The sequence below is a fragment of the Urocitellus parryii genome, chromosome Y, assembly GCF_045843805.1.
Source record: "Urocitellus parryii isolate mUroPar1 chromosome Y, mUroPar1.hap1, whole genome shotgun sequence".
NCBI lineage: Eukaryota > Metazoa > Chordata > Mammalia > Rodentia > Sciuridae > Urocitellus > Urocitellus parryii.
In genome coordinates this window covers 21,908,276-21,925,078 of record NC_135548.1, presented here as the reverse complement: position 1 = coordinate 21,925,078, position 16,803 = coordinate 21,908,276, and the positions used below count along the sequence as shown (strand labels likewise).

Here is a 16,803-nt window from a genome sequence, read left to right as displayed (position 1 = left end):
GGTCAGCTAATGTCACTGAAGACATCATCAATGTTGTGAGAAAGGGCTTTTATCATTAATGCTTGCACTTATCTTTATTTTTATAGAGGATTTGATTTAAGTAAAAAAATATATATATTTTTTTTGTAGTGGGGATTGAATTCAGGGGCCCTTAACTGCTAGGACACATCTCCAGCCCTTCTTTGTATTTTTTTTAGAGACATGGTATCACTGAGTTGTTTAGGACCTTACTAATTTGCTGAGGCTGGCTTTGAACTAGCAATCCTCCTACCTTAGCCTCCTGAGCTGCTGTGATTAAAGGTGTGTGCCACCATGCCCAGCTTAAGTCAAATTCTTAAATTTAATTCTCAAAACACTGTTACACACTTGATACTATTAGCTTCATTTTACATCTGACAAAGCATATGCTTCCCAAAGTTCAGTAACTTGGCTAAAGTTCCAATTTAGGCAGTGGACCTTGGATTTGAATGGACTTCTATTCTGGTTGGTTTCAAAGGTCTCTATAAGAATTTACCTCGCCTGTCTCAAGGACAATACTCAGAAAACAAAAGAACAATACTCAGAAAATAAATACATTGGTAATTTCTTCCCAAAAGGATTTTGAAAGGACTCTATAGTTGTTCTAAACCATCTGAACATTATTTGGATTTTAGATTACCTCCTGATTCTATATTTGTTCAGGATGTCCCATTAAATGAGAGAATCAAGAATCTCTTCTCTTTGTAAATTAAAAAAAAATACATGTTCCAACAATTTGAATATGTATTCAACTGGAATCAATCCAAGTAAAACTCAATATCTCATCTCATTTTGAATGCTTTAATGTGAATATTTATAAACAAATTATAATTGTTATACTTCAGCAAATATTAAGTGATCTTTGTTTAAATAGTAAGAAAACAACAAGATCTAAGCAATGGTTTTTATTTTCCTGGAATGAACACATTATCAAAGAGGAATGAATGCAAGATATGATTGTCATAATATTTGATATATGTTATGTGATATGTACAAGACAGAAAAGTGAAAACATTTAAAATATTAACATCTTTTTGAGGAGATGTAACATTAAATAATTACCTGTGTGTGCAGCTGCTAATTTGGTAGGTCAGATGTGATAGACATTAAAGACACTCCTTTTATACAAGGTAGGATTAATTTTAGTAATAATACACAAGCAAGAGCAAAAGCAAAAACAAAAGTGATAGGTGGAAAGAGAGAGAGAGAGAGAGAGAGAGAGAGAGAGAGAGAGAGAAGAAAATAATCACCTGATTGGGGAAACACCAACACCTGCAACACCTGCAGTCATGTAGCTAGGGAGTCCCAGGACAGCTTTGTAGGGTCCTGACTGTGAATTCTCTAGCAGAGCATCCACTCCACAGGTGAGATTGCGAAGCTTTATTCCCAGTGAGGCTCCTTAAATACAAGTTAGAACAAAGAAAGATTCGTTTTAATAACCTGTGTGACCTAGTAATTCCCTCAAGGACACTTTCTTCCCCCAAGGACTGGCCAGGTCCCTGAAGGAATGGAGTAATATCCTTGAGATAAGTAAATGACTCTGAGTTTTCTTGAGTAAGCCAAACCCACTGAGAAGTCAGCCTTCTTTAGTTGTTCCCTCAAGGGTATGTGAAAGTCACAGCAGGCAAGTGGACAGGGAAAATCTTTCACATTTTCCTTAGTCCTTTAGGAGGACAGAAAATGTGTCATGAAAAAAAAATTTGTCTTGGGACTCGAACAAAGAAAGTGTAAATGAAATAAAATGCAGAGATATGGAATGGTAATGTGCAAACTGGAAACCTTAGATCCTTTTACTATCTTCTTTTGCTCTCAGTAACATCTAGAAGGAAAATATTAGAGTCTTGAGAGAATGTTGACTTTCTATAATCATAACTGTGAACATGAGACATAATAATAACACTGAGGAGAGACATCCTTGGTCTCTGGTTGTGGGCTTTGCTCACACTAACCTGCTAAATGCAACATCAGGAAAGGCAGATAGCTAGTCAATACTGCAATGACAATTTATACAATATGATAAAGATAAGAAGACCAGGTGTTTCAGAGTTTTAGGAAAGAACCTTAAATTGGCATTGCATGCCAGACAATGTGGTGCACAACTGTAACTCCAACTACTTGGGAGGTCGAGGCAGGAGGATCACAAGTCCAAAGACAGTCTTGGCAACTCAGCCAACTTCTGTCTTAAAATAAAATATAAAAAGAAATAGGGTTGTAGTTCAGTGGAAAACTGCCCCTGGGTTCAATCCTTAGTACTTAAGTTGGTATTCAAATAAGTAATAAAGCTAAAATTATTGAAGATAGAGACAATGGTGTGGTTGAGTGTCTGAGAATGAGTATGTCCCAACAATACAAGTAGAGTGTTTCAATGAAGGATGGAGAGGAACAGTGGGTGGAAGGGTTAAAGAATTACATAGAATGAATACTTATTTGTTTATTGATTTTCAATTTGACCCCTAAACATACCTAAAATGGCATTGCTTATGTAACATAATATTTCTAATTCAAGAGTTTACACAGATAATGCTTTTTCTGTATCTTCCTCTAGGAAAATAACTTCAAAATGCTACTAATAATTATCTAGTACTGGATTATACCTTTGCAGAGTATAAATTGACAATATGCCATGCACTTGACAATAATTAATACCAAAGTTCACAATATTCTTAAGGATATCATTCAAAGTGAATATATATCCTAACAAAATATCCTGAAGATTTCATTTCCTTTTGCTTCATTTCTCAAACTGTTCATACATACATAATCTATGTCTTTTCTTAAGAAAACAAACTATTTTCTTTTTTAAGATTAAGATAAAATCAATGCAGAAGTGTTTGTGCAAATACAAGTGAAATTAAAAACATTGTCAAAGGATATGATAAAAGTGATCCCACTTTTCCACCCTCTGGAAAGAAGAACCTGTCATCTTCTGTGGTGGATTCCTAAGAAGTTTTTCATGCCAGAAGCATAAGTGACACCTAGGACCAAACGTGACCTCAAGAACAGAGTATCATTAACCCAAGAATTTCAACACTCCCCAAGTTCTGGAAATTTTTCCCTCCCAAACAATAGTATAATGACAGACACCTTCATAAAATAAGTCTAAGACTGTGGCTGCAGCTCAGCCATTTCACCTACCACATAGGCCACCACAACTAGTCCCCTTACTTTTTGCTGGTTCTCCGTACTTGGTCATGTTCAGTATCACCTACCACAGAGAGGGATTGAGACTGAAATAGGCATTTTGATTCTCAGGTTTTTCCCATTTGTCTAACATTAAAGATCTGAAAATATAGAAATAATTACATAAATTTTACTTACAGACCATCGAAAAAATGCAACATTTGAAGTTTTTCCAGTGTTGTTTTTCTCACTCAGTGCAAGACTAAGAGCTGAAACACAAACAGTAAGAAATCTTGGAGCCCCTATGAAAGCCAAAAGCAAACTCCCTCAAATTAATTGTTCTCAGATTTAGTTTCATTGAATGACTTTAGCTTCAAGAATTCTTTCTGCCCTTCATGTTTTTCAATTTATTTTAGCTATCTATTAATAACAGAAGACATGGTTTTAGAAAAGATGTCAGACAGAGAAAACCATGATAAAGAACAGAAGGTCATCCATTCACATGAGGAGCATCAAGGGACATAGTGGAAACCAGGAAAATACTGGTGAGAGGAAAGTTTCTCTATAATGTAGTTACTGGGAAAAAGGTATACAATGACCAAGGTATTACGGAAATAGATTTAAAAGCCTTTGATTTAACAAGTCTAGTCTTTTTTATATTTATTGAACACTCAATTTAGTGGCCTTGCAAAAGGTTTTCTTCCAAATTCTCGAATTTATTCTTGTAATTGATAAAAAAATATGATCTTGCAAAATCAAAACATGAGTATATCTATCCATTTGTACAAACATGTCTATGAATATAAAGTGAACTGTGAGCTTCTGAAATTTATTGGGTAATAAAAATTGAAGAACACTATTAAGTCATGTATTGGCACATTGTTTGTTGACATAGTAATAAAGCATGCTTTAAACTGAGAGTTAAAATTGATTTTTGAGATCTATGTTCATGGAGTAGGAAAGAAAATCTTTTCAAAGAGTAAGAAGCCAGTTAAAATTAAATATAATGGGTTTTGCAGAGCAGACCTGTTTTCAAAGGCCAGATTATTATCACTGTCCCTAAAATAAATCTTCTCATTTCATCATAGTATTGAATTTTATAGAACAGGATGAAATAAGGGTTGTTACAGTAAGCATTTTGACAAATGAATTGACACTCCAAATAAAGTGAGCTTAAATTTATACAAATAACTACATTTTGTACAGCATTTACTGCAATGCTAGTGACACTGGTGGATGTTTTTAGGGCATAATATCATTTATCACAACAATTATATAAAAGAGGTAATAGTAACTCCATCCCAGCGATGAAGAAATCAATATTGAGATTTAATAAATTAAATGTTTCTCTTAGGAAAAATATAGATGGAATTCCAGCCAATGTATCTATGTCAAAAGCACTTGCTCTGAACCTCACAGTCATTGCCCCATTTGTCTTATTAAAGCAAGTGATGGGAACTTTAGAATATATCCCTATGTATCTGAGTAAATACAGGAGTTTGCTTTATCCATGGATGATACATGCCAAGAATGTCAGTGGATATCTAAATCCACAGATTATATATGCTGTTTGTTTCCTATATGCATGTGTTAGTCAGTCTTCCCTGCTCCAACAAAATACTTAAGACAAATGTTGAAAAGGAAAAACTTTTATTTTGACATGTTCAGGCCTGTGGTAGCACAGTATATCATGGTGGGAGCATGTGGCATAGGAGGCCTGTTCAACTCATGGTAACTGAGAATCAAGGTGAGGAACTGAAAGGGTTCCAATATTTCCTTTGTTATGGTTTGGATGTGAGGTATCCATCAGAAGCTTATGTGCGAGACAATGGAAGGTTTAGATGGGAAATGATTGGGTTATGAGAACCTTAGCCAATCAGTGAATTAATCCCTTGATAGGGTATAACTGAGTGGTAACAGAAGGCAGTTTGGGTGTGGCCAGAGAAGATAAGTTATTGGAGGTGTGCCTTTGGGGTATGTATTTTGTCTGGTGAGAGAGGATCACTCTCTCTTTCTCTCTTCCTCTCTCTCTCTCTCTCTTCCTCTCTCTCTCTCTCTCTCTCTCTCTCTCTCTCTCTCTCTCTCTCTCTCCTTCCTGGTGTGATGTCTTGAGCCACTTCCATCCACCACACTTTCCACCATGATATGGAATGGAGTTGGCCATCTGTGGACTGAGACCTCTGAAATGAACACCCAAATAAATTTTTCTTCCTCTTATTATTTTTGTCAGGCCTTTTGGTCAGAACACTGGAAGAGGTATCTAAAACACCCTTCCTGAGCATACCACCAGGAGCTTAATGTTTCCCATAAGGCAACAAGTTTCTGTAATTCTTCTAGGGATTGAGCTCAGGGGCACTCTATTGCTGAGCCACATCTCCAGCTCTATTTTGTATTTTATTTAGAGACAGGTCTCACTAAATTTGCTTAGCTCATTACTTGATCCCCCTGTCTCAGCCTCCCAAGCTGCTAGGATCTCTGGTGTGCAACCAGCTTCCTCATTTTTTTTTTTTTAACAGCACCCAGGGCTAAGGATCTATGTAGGCCATTTGCAGGTACTTCTAAACTATAGCAACATGCTTCCCTATTCAAAGTTTAATTTGTAAATTGAGCAAGATAAGAAGTTAACTTAGGAATAGCAAAAAAAAGAACAATTATAATGATATAATAAAAGTCATAGAAATGTGGTCTCTGTCTCTTGAAAGTACAAGACAAACATTAATAATTTCATGTATGATTGGCTGGTGGTAACTGAAAGTGAGGAATGCAGAACTGTTGGAAAAGGGGAAAAAGGGGATCATAATTTTTCAGGTTTGAATATTTTGTTAATTCAGAATGTTTCTACAGCTGGAATTAAAGTCTAGGCCTTGGAAATACTATTCTTGTTCCAATCACATTTTACATTTTATGGGAGGTTCATGTATTTACAATTTTCTCTACAGACAATATTTGACATAAAATTATGTTATCTAAGTATACCTACATGTGATTTTTAAAAATTTTTCATTTGCATAGGATGACTTTTTCCAAAACTTCACTTTACTTTTAGCTTGTTTGTCCTTAAATCTAAAGTGAGTTTCTTTTTTAAATTTTTTTTTAGTTGTAGTTGGACACAATACCTTTATTTTATTTATTTATTTTTATGTGGTGCTGAGGATCGAACCCAGCGCCTTGCCCCTGCTAGGGAAGCACGCTACTGCTGAGCCACAACCCCAGCCCCTAAAGTGAGTTTCTTTTACACATCATATAGTGGGATGTTATGTTTTTTTATCCATTCAGCCAGCCTATGTCTTTTGCTGAACTACATTTAAAGTAATTATTGACAGGGAAGGATTCACTATATTGCCATTTCATTAACTTTTTCCTGTATTTCTATCTGTCTTCTTTTGTGTTTATTCTTTTGCTTTTCTAATGATAGAGTTTGATATCTCTCTCTCTCTCTCTCTCTCTCTCTCACTCACTCACTCACTCACTTTCTCTCTGGCATATGGGTACCTGTGCATGTGTGTGTGTGTGCTTGTATGTATGAGTATTGGGACTTATGTAAAATATTCTGCAGTTGCAACTATTTACTTTAAGTTGATTTGATTATGAACACTACATGATTCCCTCTCCCTTCTCACACATTATATGTTATGTCACAATTTGCATCTATTTATATTGGATTTCTATTAACAAGATTTTGCTAATAACTATTTTCAATATTTTTGAATTTTAGCTTTTATACTTAAAACCAAGGTCTCTCTGGCCTCCTATCTCTTGCTTCCACAGAACCAAGTCATAGAAACCAGAATTCCTCTTCTCCAGGACAAGCCATAGAAACTAGAGTCCTTTTTCCCCAAAGTCAGCCATAGAGTCTAAAAATAGTCCTCTCACCTTTCCAGACTTTTCTGTCTCAGAACTGGCCATTAAGAGATTCTCTGATCTACCTTGTCTAATAGTAGGTCATCAGACCTCCATTTCAGAAGGGGTCCTGCTGCATTCCCAGGAAGAAGGAATCCCGCACAGAGGGGCCAAGAAGAATCTGGCCAGACAGGCCTTGCTGGACTCCCTGGCATCATCAGTGTTAGCCACACCCTTTGTCCAGTCACATCTTCACAGAGTTGTTTCTGCTTCCTTCAACTGAAGCATAAAATAGACGTTTTCCTTTATGTCTTTGGGTCTCTATTTTGAAGGCTTTTATGTCTTATAAAACTGTGGTTAAATATGCATGGTTTGCTGTTCTCTGTGAACCTGTTGTAAGAGTGTTGACTGAGACCCTGTGATGGGGTGGAAAGGGATCAGCCCCTTCCCCTACACAGGTTACCATATCGTCACATATGCTTACCCTTTCAGGTTGCCTTGAATGACTCTACTGTAATATGTATAGGAGGTTCCAGTTGTGGGACTTTGGGATTTATTCCTTTTCTTGTGTGGGTAAGTTTATATTTTTGTGAAGATGACTTTCCTGCTTCTATACTTATTTCCTGAAAATAGTACATCATCCAAAAAAAAAAATACTTTCTTAATGAATAATAAATCTAGTATAGCTTTTTAATTTTCTCCCAGTTCTTCTTTACCGCTTGTTTAGTTATTTATTGCTATCTTTTCTATTAATAGTTCCTCCTCTGAAGAAAGATGTGCTTTTATGGAATCAATTACATTCCTCTCTTGACAATGGGAATTTCTTATTGGGGATGACTTTGAACACTGAATTCTATTCAGTAAACATTTACTAACCCATACTAAGTGCCAGAGATGGTAATGTGACAGTGCCTAGGGTCATTAGATACTAGTCTCAAGGCCTTCCCAAATGCAAAAACTTCCCATCCCTATGGCATCTGTATTTGCTCACTATTCAGCTCCTGCACCTGGAATCATCTAAGAGTACCAGGTACGTTGTAGGCATGCAGTATCTGGTCAGAGACCAAATTGGAATACATATAAAGTATTAAGACAGGGCTAGGATTGTGGCTCAGCGGTAGAGAGCTCGCCTTGCATGGGCAGGACCCGGGTTCGATCCTCAGCACCACATAAAAATAAAGGCATTGTGTTGTGTCCATCTACACCTAAAAAATAAATATTTTTTTTAAAAAGTATTAAGACAGACCATGTATGTATTCATGGCAAAGAGTGTCTATGAAATAATGTTCTGCTCACTAATTTAAGGTGATTTCTTATGGTCTAGTATGGTTCAGTATCCCTTATTTCAAATAGTTAGGACCAGCACTGTTTCATATTTGGGATTTTGAGGGATGTTATTTTGGATATTTGCATATACATAATGGAATGGGACCCAACTCTAAACATGAAATTCATGATTCCCTAGACATGTAACCTGAAGGTAATTTTATGTAGTATCTAATGATTTTGTGGATAAAACAATATTTCATGGTAATGGAATTTCCCACTTGTGTCATATCAGGGCTCAAAAAGTTATAATTTGGGGACATTTCAGGTTTTGTATTTTCAGATTCAGAATGCTCCTTCATATTTTATTTATTTTTCAAATTTTATTTATTTGTTTAGTTAGTTAGTTAGTTCTAGATGGACACAATATCTTTTTTTTTTTTTAAGTTATAGTTGGCACAGCACCTTTATTTCACTTATTTTTGTATGTGGTGCTGAGGATCAAACCCAGGGCCTCTCACATGTGAGGCAGGCAGGCAGGCAAGGCAGGCACTCTACCTCTGAGCTACAGCTCCAACTCCCCTATTGTGTTTTAAAATCATCCAAGGTCCGGTTTCACTGTTGGGTCTGAAGACATGGGGTGTCTGTAGCCAATGGCAGAGACCTGCAGAGAAGTCATTGAATGAGATGGATTAAGTGCTGAGAAATGTTGGCCACCTAGTGGTGGTCAGCCTCAACTGCAGGCCGTTATTTAGCTTCTGTGGTTTGTTTTCCTTAATGTTTAAAGGGAGAGTTTGGATTGAAAGCTGGGTTCTCCTTGAGGCATACAGTTCTTTAATTTTTGTGACTGACTCTTCCAGAAATGCTATGTTGAGGACATACTGTCATTCAAAACACATGCACCTTTGAACTCTAAATGCCAAAACTGTGAACCTGGGAGCAGGGATAAATAGGATTGTTTTTTTCTATTTTGCAGGACTTAATTTTTCTGAAAACAAAGTGTACATTTATTGTCTGCATGAGCTGTAGTCCAGATTCTCAGTGGTTAAAAATTAAAATTTTGGGGCTTGGGTTGTGGCTCAGTGGTAGAGTGCTTGCCTAGCACATGTAAAAAAAAAAATTAAATTAAAATTTTGTTAGTTGGAATACCAGAATGTTGCAAACTTAAATATTGACTTTTTTTCTCTATCTCACAGCTGCTTGGGGCAACTTTGTTAATATGAGGTAATTGTTTTTAATTACTTGGGTATTGTGGTTGGGTTTTATAGACACATTTTAGTAGTTACCTACATCCTATTGTTTTCATGGGTTAGTGGAATAATTTTAGTGAAACTGAGTATTTTGCTAATTACACATTTGGGCTGTTTCTTTTCTGCTGTGGATATTTTCAAGGAACACAGCTGATTTGAATGTTACCCAGGAAAATTCCATGTAAACAATGGTCAGCTCCTCTCTTCACCTCTTCACTACCCCTTCTTCTGTAGGTAATATAGGTGTGACCCTAACTGTTGCACTACTGAAGTATAAACTGTATTTCTGGGTGGCAAGAGCATGGACACAGGGGCAAAGCCTTTGAGAAAGGATTTGTTCCAGGGAAATGATAGTCTTTTGGTCCCAGAGCAAACTACAACTTGTGTAACCCCTATCCAAAATACTGGGGACCAGAATACTTGGATTTTGAATTTTTTTCTTTGGAATACACACACACACACACACACACACACACACACACACACAGAGAGAGAGAGAGAGAGAGAGAGATTCACACACATATATGTACACAATAGAATAGGATGAAGGCAATGGAAAACTATTCTTTAATTTTAAGCCTGATCTTCGTTGTTATTTGTGTGTGTGTGACCTATCACATGAAGTTAGGTGTAGAATTTCCCACTTGTGTTATGTTATCTTGTCAGCTCTCAATTAATTTTAGATTTTGGAGTATTTTGGATTTTATGCTTTTAAATCTTCAGATTAGGGATGTTTAGCTCACACCAGATGTGGATGCTGAGACCACCTGTCAATCTCAGGGTTAGGCTTGAGGAACCCTCTGACTTGAGTATGCATTATTTGTGCCAGTTAACAGGGCAGGAGGGACACTTGCAAAATCCTTATGTTAATTATCTCTACAAAATTAAAAAATAGCCCTTTTTAAAAAGTCAGCAAAAAAGTAATGAGTATTCACTGTGAAGCAAATTTGGCACCATTAATACAGATTTCCATTTAAAGAAAAATTGCTTCACTTTGTTATTCCATGGTGTTAAGAAATGTAAGAATGACACGTTTGTGTTGGTGAAGCTGGCACGAGAAGTTCAGTCCTGCTGCACAAGGACACAAGGGTAGAAGGTTACTGGGCCCCCAGCAGGCTTTTCATGTGATGTTGGTTTTTCAAGGTGGGTGGGGCCATGTTGGTCTGATTCCTACCGCTGTGTTGTGTGTTTCCTGACAAAGTGGCTAGGTGGGGTGCTCAGATCCCATTTAAAGGAGCTTTGTTTTTACTTGGAGAAACTCCATTTTGTGTTAAATCCCTGAGAAAGCCCTGCAGAGAAGCATATACTCTTATAGACATGGCTTCCTGCTTCTAATTTAAAATCCCATGTTGTAATGCAAAGATGAAATTAGTTTGGTTTGATACAAACAACCAGTTGGTTAAAACTGAGAATGTTTGCATATGTACTTAAGATTTCCTCCTCCTTGTGTCCTACTTTCCCCTGGCACGCCCCCTGTCGGAGGGAGTCGGCACAGATCACTGTGTCAGGGAGGATAGGGCTGCAGCCTTGGGTTTGTTGTGGCAATTTGTGCAGAAACAAATCTTGAAGTCACAAGTTCTTTCAACTGATTTCAGTGTTGTAACTTTCTGCTCAACAGGTCTATCCAGGAAAATGGCGAATTAAAAATTGAAAGCAAGATTGAAGAGGTTGGTTTCTTTTCCATATTTTCTTTTGTCTTAACTATATATATTTGTCAGTTTCACTTCCTTTGCTTATTCTGAGCTCTTTATTTTGGCAGCTTTATGTCATTCAGTGATTTTGAAATTATCTCTCAAACAATCATTCACTTCTTTAAGATACAATGTCTCTGTCACCATTTGCCCATTTTTATAAAGGTCTGGCATATTAAAACAAATTTTGCCCTGAAGGAAAAATACATTTAAGACTTTTATGTGGCTTCAGATGACCCTTTCTTAGAGGAAGGGAAGTGATAACCTGTGAGAGGTGGAGGCAGATGCCAACAACACCCAGTCCCTGAGCAGATGCTCAGAGGAAAGCTACCCCAAACCAAATGCAAGGACTTGAGAAATAAAAACAGCATCCATATGCACAGATTGGTGATCACACACCCACCTAGCTGAAGGCAAGCACCTCTACTCGATCATATACTTTCTAGTTTAAGACAATTGCCTATAACAGATAAGTAAATAGAGATACAGCTAGACTATTACCGCATGGGCTGTGGAAGGGGCTGAGAGTTATCCACTTTGGATTTGAAGCCAGATGCCAATGTCCCAGGGAAGCCCTTGGAATGCTCTCTTTTTGCCTGAGCTCCTGGTGGATGGTGACACACACGAATGTGGTTTGACTCGCAGTCTGCAATTTATTTGCAAGAGCTGATAACACAAATATAATCACAAAAACAAAATGTTAGGATTGTGGGGGCCACACGTGGGGGATTCTTTGGTCCCTGAAAAGATGGAAAGTGTTGATCTGCTCCTTTTTATGAACCTGAAACACCTTTCACATTCTTCCTAGTGAGGTGGGTGAATAAAGAGGTCGATTTGCTCAGATGAAGACCTATGGAGTCAGTGCCAACATAGAGTTTATGTGCTTGATTCTAGCATTGTGACTCGAGTGGTTTATTTTAATTTCAAACTGGAAGTGAATTTGTAGATGGAATTAAAATCTATTTTGCACTATTTCATGCTTGTATGAATCATCAGAATGGAGTGAGAATAGTGGAAGACTGCTTTTGTTTTAAATCTGATTTTGGTTGATTTTTCTAGATTGTTGAACCACTCAGAGAGAAAATCAGAGATTTGGAGAAAAGGTAAGAGCACTTTTTGTTTTGACTTGAGGAAAATGCTTGTATCTTAGTTACATGACAGGAAAGGTCAATATCAAATACAAGTTTTTCTCAGTTGAACTTATATATGAAACTTTTATAATAAGAAAGATGTTAGGCATCCTCAAGACAAATCCGTTTCCATAAGAACATAAGTTTTTACTTTAAAATCTAAATGCAGGCCTAGGTATACAGCTTATTTGGTAGAGTGCTTGCCTTGCATTACAATGCCCTGGGTTTGATCCCCAGCACCACATACACACAAAAAAAATTAAATGCAGTTTTTAAACTATTTTTTCCACCTTTTGTCTTTAAGGACCTTTTCTAATGAAAGCACTAGATACTCTCCATTAAGGAAGATTTATATCTATTTAATTCATTTTAAATTTATTTTTCCAGAGGTCTTGCTGAAGTGCAACCACAAATGCTAAGCTAAAAATCCTAAAATCACTTTGCTTTGCATAAACTACAGCAACTTAACTAAATTACAACATAAAGCTTTTTTGGTTTTGCTTCCATTTGAGTGTGATATTCCAGCAGTCAGCACATGAGAAGAAGAAAGGATCTGGGTGTGCTGAAGTCCTTGCTCTAACCCTGTGAATTCCTGGATTCTGTAGATTTATGACATTTTGAAGCCAAATAAGCTTTCACCTCCTTTGCATTTCTGCAAGGTGGTCAGATGGCTTCTGACATGTGTTCATTAGTCCAACAGTTCCAACCCAAGAGAGCTACCTGGAGAGTGTAAATCAAAGCACTGGTGATCACACTTAAGAAACTGGACACGGAGTCAGTTATTTGTCAGGTTTAGTCATGTATCTGCTTTTGCCACCAGAGTACATCAGGAGATTTGCAGAATTTAGTCCAGGTGAAGTGGCTGGGAGAGAAAGCTTGAATAGTATGGCAAAGATTTCATTTGAATTAGATTTTGGCAAAATATCCTTCTCATCCCTTAATCTTCTGGCTTTCCCTCTTGAATGTGTGAAGCTGTTGTGCCTGTGTCCTCTGTCCGTCACATGCATTTCCAGTTGATATAGTCTTAAGCACTGGTGCTTTTTCCTTGGGTGTACATATGTGAAGGCATTATGTGATAGTTGAGAAATTTTAAAAGGAAAATGGAAAATTAATTAAAGTTATGTAATTTTTTTCTTTCCTTGGGATAAGTTGGTGATTCATGTCAGCATCCTATACCAAGCTCAGAACAAAAAGGAAGAAGTGAAGAGTAGTTTTTCTTTGGTTTCCATTAAGTGATCAAAGAGAAGTAGGGATCAAGAATTTTCATCAAATGTGTTCATTCATTTTCTTATCCTCTTATCCTGAGCAGTCAGGCAAACTATTTTCAACTCTTACTGAGGTAGAGGTGTTTTTTTAACAAATTCCCTTAGGAATGTAAAGCAGAATGAATGAATCAGAAGCAGAATGAAGTATGAAACAAATAATTCATCATTTCTTAGTCCCCAATTAATTATTTATTATTTGGGCTTTAAATTTTCCTTTCCAAAATTTTGTGCTGAAATTCTGTTGCATGTATCAATTTCATTGGATGGGAGCCAGAAATTCTGCCCTCAATAAGTGCATAATTTCAAAGTATTTTCTTTTTTCAGTACTGGGGATTGAATCCAGGCATGCTGAACCACTGAGCTACATCCCCAGCCCTTTTTATTTATTTATTTTTTAATTTTGAGACAAATTCACACTAAGTTGTTTAGGGCCTCGCTAAGTTGCTGAGGCTAGCCTCAAACTTTTGATCCTCCTTCCTCAGCCTTCTAAGCTGCTGGGATTACAGGTACATACCACCATGCCTAGCTACTTTGAGAGATTTTAATTGAAGATTTTTTTTTTAAATAAAATGTAAGAAATATTGCACTAATTTTTTCTTTTTTTTTTTTGGTTCAAGAAAAAGTCTGTCTACTGGTCTTTTTCTTGAGACAAAAACATTCATTTATTTTTGAGGAAAATAAGCTATTGATAGCTTACAGGTAACATCTCTTAAAATCTGAGAGTCCATGATTTCTTTTGATATTTTTGTGATGCTTTTTGTGCCTTTGAACCGGAAAAAGAAGTATAAGTCCAAACTCAATCTTAAGGGTTTGCCAGTAACCTATCCTTGTCACACTGGGAGAACTGTCTCTAATTAGGGACGGAGAGTAAACATTTGCCTCTTGGATCTGCTTTTTGGTTTCTCATCTAAAACGATTTTGTTTTTCAAGTTCGTGAGCAAGTCAAATGATAAAAAAGAAAAAGCCCGGGTTTTGTTTCAGTTGAAAAGCCAAGTGTAGATATGATTGAAAAGGTTTGTGCTTATTAATGGATTTCTGTCTAGTTTTATTTTTTCCTGACTGCAATAAGAATCAAACAGCCACCTCGATACTGGCAATACATGAATGTTTCTGGAGCCAGGCACTGAGGTGCACTCCTGTAATCCCAGCGACTTAGGAGGCTGAGGCAGGAGGATCACAGTTTGACATTACCCTCAGTAACTTAGCAAGGCCCTATCTCAAAATAAAAATTAAAAAGAGCTGTGATATGGTAAGAGCACTCCTGGGTTCAATCCCTAGTACCAAAAAGAATATGAACACTCAGAAAAATGAGAAATTATACCCATTTGATTCAAATGTATGCTATGTCAAGATCATTGTATTGTCATGTGCAACTAATAAAAAAATGAAAAAAAAAAGAATAGGGACTTCATTTAAAAAAAAAAAGAAAAGAAAAAGAATATATCTAGAAATGTTTTCTTGAAACGCTTGTCACTTTGAGCAGAGTGGCCTCTAAGAAGTAAGGATATTTTTCAAGGTTGAAGGTTATATTTATAGAGAGAGATAGGAGGACAGTGCCATTGCAGAAGCCTGAGTAAGTGGATTATATATGTTCCTTATCACATTCCCGCTTAAAGCTTTGATTATACATTTGTCCCTTGGTGTCCATAGCGGATTAGTTCCAGGGCCTCCCTGTGGATATTAAAAATCACAGATGCCTTACATAAAATGGTGCAGTATTTGCATAGAACTTACAAAATGCCCTCGTTTATACTTTAAACCCTCTCTAGATAACTTATAATGCCTATTTAGTGTCAGTGGCATGTAAATAGTTGTTATACTGTATTGTTTAAGGACTAATGACAAAAAAAAAATAAGCCTATACATGTTCAGTAGATACACTTGTAAAATATTTTTTGATCCATAATTGAATTCATGAATGCTAAACCTGCAGATATGCCTGCACATGCTGTTTGTTTAATTTCATCTCTGTCTTTTTAAATGTTCTTTGAATAGGTAGCTAGTAATGTTAACTGAAATTCCAAGCAGGAGTACTTCTTGCAGGCTGTCCAGGAAGCAGTAAGATCTGAAAATAACACAAAGCACTTATGATCTGAAATGGCCTAAAACCATTATGAAAGGATTAATTTGGGCAGGTGTAAGAGAAGACCCATCATTTGCTTCATACTTCTGCCTCTTCTTGCCGTCTGGTCTCCCACACTCAAGGATGCAGACCTTGTATGGTTAGGGACCGACCTGTTCCCGTATTTACTGCCGTATCCCCATGCCTAGCATGGAACCAGTGTTCCACTAAGGTTCTAAATTAAAAGATGAGCCAATACACTGGGTGAGATTCTACCCGCTGCCCCGATTCAGGCTCTGCCCCTCTGCTGCCCACTGTCCAGCACTGAGTGCAGCAGATGCTGGGGAGTGCTGAGCTACTGGCTGAGAGAGTGGCCCAGCCATGGGCACCCAGCAGCTGCACCCTGATCATCTCGCCTACAAGAAGGCAAACATACAGGGGAGGACCCTGATGGCTCTCCCATCCTGTCACTGCTTCTTGTGTGGGATTTCTCCAAGGAAGAAACGAGGGTATAAAATGGTCTTTAAGAGTTGAATGACTTGGTACTGTGTTCAAGCTCTGGAACACAGTTGCTGCATACTGAAGAAAACCAAAGCAGGAGACCCAAACTATTTTTTGTTTATTAAATTACAGGTTTCAGCACACAGTGTTGGTAATATATTTTAGTCCATCCTACATACACTAACTGACTGCATGGTGGATAACTGTGCTTCTCCCTCAGATTTTTGAAAAATGAACATAAATGTTGTATATATTTATGGGGTATTATGTGATGGTACATGTGTGTATTGTGCAGTGTTCACATCTGCTTCACTTTTATTTAAGTACATTTCCTATAAGAAAACACATTTTCTTCCTGGTATAAGTATTATACTGTTTCATTTTAAGCTTTCAAATAGGGGCTGTAGTTGTCCTTCCATTCCTCAGGTTCTGCATCAGATTCAACCAACCAACCATGAACCAAAATATTTCAGGGGAACCAGGTGTGATGGCACATGCCTGTAATCACAGCAACTTGGGATCCTGAGGCAGGAGGATTACAGATTAAAAGCCAACATCAACAACTTAGAGAGGCCCTAGAAACTTAAAATAAAAAAGGGCTGGAGATGTGCTCAATGGTAAAAAAATAAAATAAAATAAAATAAAATAAAATAAATAAAA

At 37.0% G+C, this 16,803-nt stretch overlaps 1 protein-coding gene across 1 annotated transcript in view; it reads left to right on the top strand.

Annotated features, from left to right (window-relative positions):
* Nucleotides 1–9,454: 9,454 nt before the first annotated feature.
* The window catches only part of LOC144250972 (UDP-glucuronic acid decarboxylase 1-like), a 34,892-nt gene continuing 27,543 nt past the window's right edge, over nucleotides 9,455–16,803 (top strand). Inside the window, exons 1-3 of the mRNA XM_077794124.1 lie at nucleotides 9,455–9,468; nucleotides 11,113–11,161; nucleotides 12,245–12,288. Of these exons, the coding sequence (XP_077650250.1) occupies nucleotides 9,464–9,468; nucleotides 11,113–11,161; nucleotides 12,245–12,288 (98 nt within the window). The 5' untranslated portion in view covers nucleotides 9,455–9,463. The remainder of the gene's footprint in view (nucleotides 9,469–11,112; nucleotides 11,162–12,244; nucleotides 12,289–16,803) is intronic.